General features: G+C 57.9%; 1 protein-coding gene across 3 annotated transcripts; it reads left to right on the top strand.

Annotated features, from left to right (window-relative positions):
• Nucleotides 1-1,598: 1,598 nt before the first annotated feature.
• Nucleotides 1,599-8,964, top strand: LHX3 (LIM homeobox 3). 3 transcript variants are annotated; one of them, XM_065035575.1, is made up of 6 exons: nucleotides 1,599-1,766; nucleotides 4,634-4,805; nucleotides 4,996-5,198; nucleotides 5,404-5,555; nucleotides 5,656-5,827; nucleotides 7,418-8,964. In XM_065035575.1, the coding sequence occupies exons 1-6, from the start codon at nucleotides 1,697-1,699 to the stop codon at nucleotides 7,834-7,836; spliced, it is 1,188 nt and encodes a 395-aa protein (XP_064891647.1). In that variant the 5' UTR covers nucleotides 1,599-1,696; the 3' UTR covers nucleotides 7,837-8,964. The 3 variants fall into 3 exon arrangements, with proteins under 3 accessions (XP_064891647.1, XP_064891648.1, XP_064891649.1); XM_065035576.1 differs by lacking the exon at nucleotides 1,599-1,766 and adding an exon at nucleotides 3,628-3,649; XM_065035577.1 differs by lacking the exon at nucleotides 1,599-1,766 and having other exon boundaries at nucleotides 4,507-4,805; nucleotides 5,048-5,198.
• Nucleotides 8,965-9,596: the final 632 nt, after the last annotated feature.

Below are 9,596 nucleotides of genomic sequence, written 5' to 3'. Positions count from 1 at the left end.
GTGGGTCATCACCTGCCTCCCCCTAGAAGCTGTTGATGGCCCTGGGGAGGGCTGGGATGTCCCAGCGCAGCCGCTGCTGGTGGCACCCGGCAGGACTCACAGTACCCAGCAGGACACACGGTACCCAGTGTCACTACAGCTCGGTGCTGCTGCTTCGCCAGTGCTCTACCGGTACCCAGCCGTGCTCCAGCCCAATGTTTCCAAGTACTTTATTTGGGGACCCCAGATCCTGGTCCTCAAAATGTCTCCCTGTGGTTTTGTTCCAACCGCGCAGGTCTGAGCTGTCCCCCAGGCTGGGACCTGTCCCCTGGCCAGATGAACCACCAGAGGGGACAGTCCTGCCCCAGCTGTTGGTCCCACAGCACTGAACCATGCAGGACCAAAGTGGGGAGCAGGCGTGAAGGCAGCAAGGCACCCAGGGGTGCTCAGGAGTGGTGGGGGGCTGATGTGGGTGCCGCCAGGTCAGGGTTTTTGGGGATTCAGTGCTGGGCCCGCTCCCCAGTTGCCCCCACGGGCAGGCGAAAGTCCCTGTGCTGCCGTCCGGCAGGAACATATGTGTGTTTGGAGGCTCCCACCCCTAAGCTGCTTTTATTAATTTGTAATCCCCTGCGAGCAGGAGGTAAAGGGATTTGGGGGGATTAACGGGCTCACAGTAACAACCACAATTATCAGCTCCGGCTGCCTGGGGCAAGCCGTGCACACACGCACAGGGCTGTGCACCCCGGCACGGGCACGCACAGCACACGGACGAGTGCACACACCAACATTTTCACACGTGCAAACACAGCAGCACCCATGGGATAGAGCACAAGCCCACAGGTACAGATACAGGCACACACATCTGTGTGCACACGTAAACCTGCACACCTCCACTCGCACACCCGCATGGATGCACAGGCTGGCACAAGTACCCCTTGCACGCACAGTCACACTCACAAAATGTATATGAAGAAGTGCACACGCACACAACTACACACACAGCCCTGCAACCCCTGTGCACATGCGTGCTCTTGCAAACGCACCCGCATGCACATGCAAATGCATGCGTGCACACACACATCCATGTCTGCTCTGTCCTCAATTAGTGCAATTAACCTCCGCCAGCCGCAGGGCGCTGATTGTCGTGGGTCAGACACGAGACTTCACCCGTTACATCTCCATGCTCATTAACTAATTAGTGGAGAGGGATGAATCCCCCGCTCCCCACAGGCGGCGTCGGGACAGACCCGCGCCGCGAGGACAAACGAAATCCGGCGGCGGGGGTGGCCGGTGGGCGACTGGGCCCGGGGGGAGGCTCCCCCCGACGGCGACTCCCCCCCCCGCCCATGGTGCGATGCCGCCGTGGGCGCTTTGCGGGGGCCCCGGGGCCGCTTTGCCCCCGGGGGCGGCGGCTGCAGCCGGAGCCTGCGCGTCGTGCGAGTCGGCCCCGGCCACGCGTGGGACGTGGGAGGACAGTGTCGCCTCCCCTCCCGCTTTTGTGATGCTAAAGAGCCCCGCGGTGAACCGCGGCCCAGCTGCGGCCCGGCCCGACGGCGCGGTGCCGCCCCCGGCCCGCCCCCCCGCGCCGGCCCCGCTCCGCCCCGGGCGGCGGCCAACCCCCGCACCGCTCCCTGCGCTCCCCTCCGCGCCGCTCCGCCACTCCTCCGCAGCCACCCGCGCACCTCGGACGGCGCCCGGCGCGCCCACGGAGGCCGCGATGTTGTTGGAGCGGGTCCGCGCCGGCTCGGAGAAAGCAGCGGAGCTCTGCCCCTTCCCGCGGAGCCCAGGTGAGGGGTGGGACGCGCAAATCTCCGCGTCCCCCCGCGGAGGCGCCGGTAGCCGCTCTGGGAGCCCCGGCAGTAGCGGACCCAGCCGTTTCGCGCTCCCGGGGCACCGTCGGGGCCGCGGTCGGGGCTGGCTACCGGGGAGGGTAAGCGGTCCGACGGCACCGGGGTCTCCATCCTGGTCCATCCCGCCCTTCCACTCTCCCTCTCGTTCTCTCCTGCCTCGTCCCCAACATCAGAGACCGATCCGCTGCCCTCGCACGTCGACGGCTCCGCGCCCGCTCCAGGAGCCCCTTTGGGTCCCGTCGGGTCTGGACCGGGACTCCCCGCCCGCTCCCAGGGGAAACGCGAAGGCTGCCCCGGGCTCCCCACCGGCCCCAGCCCCGGCAGGAGCTCTGACCTGCGCCGCGGAGCGTCGGCTCCTGCCCCGAGGTCCCACAGCTCTCCCCGCAACGAGAGCAGGGACGAAAGGGGCAGTTTCTCCCCGCGGGTTTGCTCCCGATGACGGGCGTCCCCCGCGCCACCCCGTCCGGCTCCGACCCGGCTTTTCCCACTTCTGGAAAAACTCCCATTAATTCCTTTCCAAAATGTTTTTTCTTCCCCTCCCGTTTACCGAACGGAGACAGCATTGTCGGGGCGGGGAGAATCGGGCCGCTCTGCCCTGGCGTGGCCGAGACACCGCGGGTCTCACCGGGGGTGGCAGAGCCGGGTCCGTGGCACCGGGTCCGGTCCCGGTGTGGGGTGGTCCCGGTTCTCGCCAGCATCGACAGCGGCCGACGGGGGCTTAAAAACAAAAACAACGAGAAGCCGTGTCGGGGGCCCGGCAGGTGTGCGGGAGCCGAGGTGCCACCGGGAGAGGGTCCAACCCCGCGGGCCGGGCAGCCCGGTAGCGCCTGCTAAGGGGCTGGTGCCCCCGCTCCTGCCCCTCGCTTGGCGCCCGGTTTGTCTCTCTGTGGCTCTTCCCTGCTGCTCTCCGCGGTGCCGTCACCGCAGTCGCAGGAGCTGCATGTTTGACCCGGCAACCGGGAGATGTTTTTGCTATGGGGAGGAGGAGGGGAAGCCGCCGAAAGCGAACCCCCGGTAGAAGGAACGACGCGAAAACGGCGTTTTCGCTCAGGATGCGACTCTCGTTTAAGGCTCTGTGCTCGCTGGCCGGGCGCCGTCGGGGCTCCGGGGGGCAGCGGGATGGAAGCAGGGGTGCTCACCGGGACCTACGGTGGCTGAGGGCCGGGGCTGGGCGGCGGCAGGACCGGGCCCGGCTGCGGCTTCTTGCCGCCGGAGGGGTCGACCCGCGCTGTGCTTTGCCCGGGCCGGGGGAAAATCCCGAGGTTTGCGGTTCACAACGAGCTCGGAGCAGCGGCCGGCGCTGCCACCCCCGCGGCGCTGCCCTCGCCGCCGCCTCGAACCCCGCCAGCCCCGTCGGGGGGCGGCCCCGCCCGGGGTTCGTTTCCGGGCGCCCCGAAGCTGTCACCCTCCCGCCGTGCCCAGCCGGGAAGGGGCGGCGGGAGGGGATGTGCCGCTAGCCCCGGGGGGATTAAATACAGCGCGCCGCGATGCCCTGCCCGGCGCTTCAGACCGGCACCGGCGGGGAGGGCCAGCGTCTAAAAATAACCCGCTTCGGCGAATTAAATCCCCGGCGCCGCGGGGGTGACAGCGGCCGGCGGGGGGGACAACTGCCCCTGTGGTTTGGGGGGGCCAGGAAGAGCCGACGAGGGGGAGAGCGGTGGTTCCGCGCCCCGGCCCGGCCTCGGTAGCGGCGGGGCCGGGGGCGGTGGGCGCGGGGTTGGGCAGCGGGGGCTGCGCCCGCGCCCCGCGAAAGTTGCGCCAGTGCCCGCAACCCGGCTGAGGGAGCGGAGCTGCAGCGGCCCGCGGAGCCGCCATGCAGCGTAAGAGCCGCGGCCGGGAGCGGACCGGGCTGTACCGGGACCTTACCGGGGCCGGGGCTCCGTCCTCCCCGGGCAGCCCGGGGCCGCTGCCTGTAGTGCTGCCGTTATTGGGGTTATTCGTTTGGACGCGGTGAATCGTTGAGGAGGCGGTTAATACCTATAACGATATCATTTCCACCTCTACCCTTACCCACAGCTATACATCTGTCTCTATAGTTATCTTTACATATAGATACTCTTATGTCTGCATCTATCTGTATCTACACAGCCGTTTCTATATATATATGTCCATCTGTATCTACACCAATATATCTATATTTATGTATGTCTATATCCACATTTTTACCTACCTATCCGTGTCTAGGCCTATATACCAATATCAATATATTCATGTCGATATATCTGTACATTTTCGTTCTCAATGTACTCTACCTGTTTATTTTTATATCTCTCTTTCTCTATATCTGTATCCTTATATCATCTGTTTCTATATCATCTCTGTCGGTATCTGCAGTGCGACGGGACAAGCCTACTGCGTTTTAATTTTCTGTGCAATCCTCATAATTTTCGGCGGTTTCTTTCCCCACCCCGCGCGGGCCACCCCGCCGTTATTTGCAGGTGAAATTTGGAAGTGTAGGAAAAGGTGGGAAAAAAGCCTGGAATAACTGCGTTTCAACTTTGCCGGCGGCTCGGCCCGCGGGTTCATTCCGTTCCCATCACTTCCCTTCTCGTTTTCCTCGGTGTCCCCAGGCTCTTCCCCCAGCGTAGGTACTGCTCTCTGCGGCGCGAAGAGAGGCTCACACGCCGCAGCGCCAACGAATTTGAACGAATAACGCTTATTTTCGGCGCGTTCCCTGGGTCAACCCCAGGTCCGCCGTCGGGCGGTGGCAGCCCCGGGGGCTGCGGGCCGGGCCGGTCTCGGGCAGGAGGCGGGAGGCAGCGGGGCCGTCGGGGCGGCGGCTGACAGGGGCTGCCTCCCCGCAGAGATCCCCTTGTGCGCCGGCTGCAACCAGCACATCGTGGACAGGTTCATCCTCAAGGTCCTGGACCGACACTGGCACAGCAAGTGCCTGAAATGCTCCGACTGCCAGACGCAGCTGGCCGAGAAGTGCTTCAGCCGCGGGGACGGCGTCTACTGCAAGGAGGACTTCTTCAAGTGCGTGGGGACGGGACGGGGAGAAACCGACGGGAGGACACGGGGGGGAACAGTCTGGGTGGGTGAGGGACACGCGTGGGGTTCAGCACCGCGGGCAGCGCCGGGCGGGTTCAGCACCGCGGACAGCGGCAGCCCCCCCCCTTCCCGGCCCTGCCGCGCTCAGCGGCCGCCGCTTGTCCCCCCCGCTCAGGCGCTTCGGGACCAAGTGTGCCGCCTGCCAGCAAGGCATCCCCCCGACCCAGGTGGTGCGCCGGGCCCAGGACTTCGTTTACCACCTGCACTGCTTCGCCTGCATCGTCTGCAAACGGCAGCTGGCCACCGGCGACGAGTTCTACCTGATGGAGGACAGCAGGCTGGTCTGCAAGGCAGACTACGAGACGGCCAAGCAGAGAGGTACCCCTTGCCCCGTCCCTCTCATACCCGCCCGGGGGCAAGAGGTAGACGGCCTGGGGCACTCTTGCCCTCTGGGACACGGAGAGGGTGGGAGGGGTGCCCGGCAGCATCTGCCGTCAGGGGGTGGCTGGGGGGAGGACGGGGGTCTCACGTCCCTGGGAACGCTCCGTGGTGAATTCACCTCTAACCCGCACCGTGTCGGCAGAGGCTGAGTCCACGGCCAAGAGGCCTCGCACCACCATCACGGCCAAGCAGCTGGAAACCCTGAAAAACGCCTACAACAACTCGCCCAAGCCGGCGCGGCACGTCCGGGAGCAGCTTTCGTCGGAGACGGGGCTGGACATGCGGGTGGTGCAGGTGAGACGGGGCGGCCCTCGCCCCCCCCCGGCTCTGTCCGGGCGGCGGGGAAGGGGCCGGTCCCGCAGAGAGGGAGCTCCCCGGTGTGTCCTGCTTGCAGGTCTGGTTCCAGAACCGCCGGGCTAAGGAGAAAAGGCTGAAGAAGGATGCGGGGAGGCAGCGGTGGGGTCAGTACTTCAGGAACATGAAGCGATCCCGGGGGACCTCCAAGTCCGACAAGGACAGCATCCAGGAGGAGGGGCCCGACAGCGACGCCGAGGTCTCCTTCACAGGTCGGGGCTTTGCCGAGCGCGGTCTGTGCCCTCCCTGTAAAGCTGCTTTCCTTGTCGAGGCTTCTTTCACTCCCTCGGTGCTCCGTTAATAATTTTCGGCCTTAATACAAGGAGTGAAAACAAGCGCCCAAGGCGGGAGAAGTGCAGAGCTGCGGGGTTTGCCGCGGTGCGGCCCCGGCTGCCCGCTCGTGGCAGAGCTGCGGGGGGGTCGTGGCTGAGGAACTGCAGGGAGACCCCGCTCTCCCTCCGGGGGGGCCGTGTCAGCTCCTAAAAGCTGCAGGGAGAGCAGGGAGAGGAGGGAGAGCTCCCCGGGCAGGCGCGGCGGCTGTTAGAGCCGCTGCTCATGTACAGCCTTTCCAAGGGACTCTTGGAAATACGAAAACCAGAGAGTCTGAAATCACGGCATGTTTCTGTGGGAAAAGTGTATAGAATTTATTTTCATCCTATTTAGGGGTGCTTTATCTGCGCAGTCACTAGTTAGATCTCCATTCCCCGTTCCGCTGGAGCTGTTTGCTCTCCACGGGAGATCGCTGTGTGTTAGGAGGTTTCTGCATCGGAGGGTCTCATTTTTGGGCAGACATTTCTGCCGGGGCAGGTCGGTGTCTGCAGTGGGGGCACATTCTGTGCCCCAGAGCTGCCCCACGGCCCAGTGGTCTCTGCTGACAGTACCTGGTCTGTGCTACCACAGCACCCACATGTGCATGTGTGTCCATGTCCTGTTTTTAGGAAGCCAGGAGAGAAGCTGAAATGCAAAACTCTGTGTACATATTTACACAGACATGCGTCTATAATGCATGTATGTTTATACACACACAGCTTTGCATCTCAGCTCCTCTCCCATGTTCCTAAAAACTATTTGATTTTCAAGTCTCTTTATACACACTGTGCATCAACATCATTAAATATGAATATACTATAAATAATAACGAAAAAATGGTGAACAATTACTGATAGCTTGACGCCACAGAAAGGTTTGTATCCCAGGCAACAGAGCAGCTCTTTCTGTCCATAAAGCACCTAACGAGTGCAAACAATTTTTGCTGTTAACTCAAAAAATATTGCTCATCTTTCAGAAGTGTTTTTAAGTCTTACAAATACATTTCATTAGCCTGTTCCTGAGCAGACAAATACTGCTGAGATTGAATATATATATTTTTTTCTGAGCAATGAAGAATTTTTCTTGCACTGGTGAATGTTCAGGTAGCTCTTAAAATTCATATCAAAATTCAAGATAAACATCAAAGCCAGATAGAAGTGCAGAATGAAAGGTGGAAAGACATTGAACTCACAGTTCCTGTCAAAAGATTATTTTTAAATCACAGTTTTATATTTTAGTATGTACTTTTCATGCATATTTTTAAAATCCAAAATGTATTATATATTTGGACTCTGAAAAAATAATAATCCTGTGGCGTCTGTGAAGATCCATCAACAAGAATTGGAATAATAAGGAATTACAAGTGGCAAGAGCAGGGCTGCTCAGCTCCATCCGTCTAATCTATTTATACCCAGAGCTTGCGGGAGTTCCCGTGCGGAACTGCCAGCCGCAGCCGTTACTCGCCCAGTAAAACCAGTCTGTTCCCCTTTCAGATGAGCCCTCCATGTCCGAAATGAGCCATTCCAATGGGATTTACAACAATCTCAATGAAGCATCCCCTGCTCTGGGGAGACAGGCTGGCACCAACGGGAGCTTCGCTCTGGATCACAGTGGCATCCCAGCACAGGACCAGTACCACGACCTGCGATCCACCAGCCCCTATGGGATCCCCCAGTCACCAGCGTCCTTGCAAGCGCTGCCAGGCCACCAGCCTTTAATCACCAGCTTGGTTTACCCAGACAACGGCTTGGGCATCATGGGACAAAGCGGACAAGGGGTGCCCCAGCCCATGAGGGTCCTGGCTGGGAACGGACCCAGCTCTGACCTCTCCACCGGCAGCAGCGGTGGGTACCCGGATTTCCCCGCCAGCCCGGCCTCTTGGCTGGATGAAGTCGACCACGCTCAGTTTTGATGCAGGTTCCAGCACCGTGCAGCGGGGAGGGAAAGAACTCAGTGCCGTTGAACATCGTCTGCTCTTGGGAATGATGGACGGACAGACTGAGGGTGCTGAGCGGGGCAGGACAGCGCGATGAGGCACAGAGAGCGGCTTTGCTTTCGGAGGGGTCAGCAGAGGATGGGGGCACCGCAGCGATGAGCACCCGGAACACCCAAACGCAACTGATTATTGTGTCTTTACTAAACACCGAGACTTGTGCTTTACAGAGTTGAGATGAGGTATCTGCTCTCTGTTGTCAGTGCATTCTCCAGAGCAAGGACTTGCTTCACCACCCGCCCACACCAAGACCTTTTAAAGAGAAAAGAAAGTCCTCACCCACAGTACAAGGTGTGACAATGTCTATATTTCTATAGGGGAAATGTTAATAGTGAATCACTTCAGAAATCCATGGTAGAAAACTTCTCTGTTCTTCCAGCAGATTTTTAAAAAGCGCACCGATGCGGTATGTTTTGTTTTATTTTGAATTGACATTAACTTTTCTAAAATGAAATGCTCTTTAATATGCCAATCATTTATCAATGACCCTTTTCCTTTGTAAAATGAAAATCATACGTTAATTCTGCTTCTCACCTTTTTAATTTGTAGATTGCTAGCTTTATTCTTCCATGTAAGCATTAAACCGTGAATAGATGTATTTATTACCAAATAACTACACTTTTATCGCGAGGCCAGGAGGCGGTTTTTCTAGACCCAGGAACACTTGCAGCTCCGGGTTGTGAATTTGATGCTTTTCTTTCAAATTCCTTCGCAACCGTTTTACTGCAAAGTGTCTCAAAAGTCACCCTGATGTCTTGTTGCCAAATACCTTCTTGGGGGTGTCTCGATGGGGGTTCGGCTGGTTCGGTTCCAGCCGCTCTGCAGCGAGCACACGCTGTCCTGTTCCAGGCTCTTCTGTATTTCCACAGGTACCGCGTGGGCTGATTGTGAGCAAAGACAAGACAATATGTGTATTGTTCTCTGTAAAAATTATCCAATTAAGTGTAGATTCTGTGAATGTCCAGTGTCTTTTATTTATATTCTCGCTTTCTCTCTGATGATCAAATACTTCAAGACTACGAATAAATTTGTCAGCTAAGCTTTAAATAGTCTTTCGCTAAATTTACATCAAAAGAGTCAATATAGGTAAATACAACACCTGAAACTAAAAGGAAAAGCCCTCAAAACTCCATGTCATGACTCGACAAAGTGTTGAAATCCTCTCTCCCCTTTAAACACAGGAGCAAACCCACCAACGTAAAAATGTTTTGATAAGCTGCAACATAAAGAAATGACGGTTTTGGAGGCTGGTAATCATTAGGAAACCCAAACAGTATTGCTCTGTGCACGCACAGGCTTTGAGTACGGTCAGGCTATTTTTGATGGTTTATGGTTATTTTTCAGCATTCATCACAAAGGCAGAAATCCATAAAGCAGAAATCTGTGCTGATAAAGCAATAGAAGAGTCTGATATTGCCTGTCTGTGAATAGAGTGTTGTGCACACCAAACACTAAAATATATTGGAATATTTCAAAGCAAAATCAGAAAGAATATTTTAAAACCCTAAGGAATGAAGCCTGACCAAACATACACATCCCGTGTGTGTATGTACACAAGAGGTGCATGCACATGTGTATCTTCATATAAATATGTCTGTGATCACGCTCCCTGGAGCAGAGTGAAGCACTTTGCTGAAGTGTCTGATGTAAGAATCAGACGTGAGACACCTGTGAAAGCA

This window comes from Columba livia, chromosome 19 (genome assembly GCF_036013475.1).
Source record: "Columba livia isolate bColLiv1 breed racing homer chromosome 19, bColLiv1.pat.W.v2, whole genome shotgun sequence".
NCBI lineage: Eukaryota > Metazoa > Chordata > Aves > Columbiformes > Columbidae > Columba > Columba livia.
Note: the sequence above shows the minus strand (reverse complement) of the source record. Positions and strands in the feature narration are given on the sequence as shown.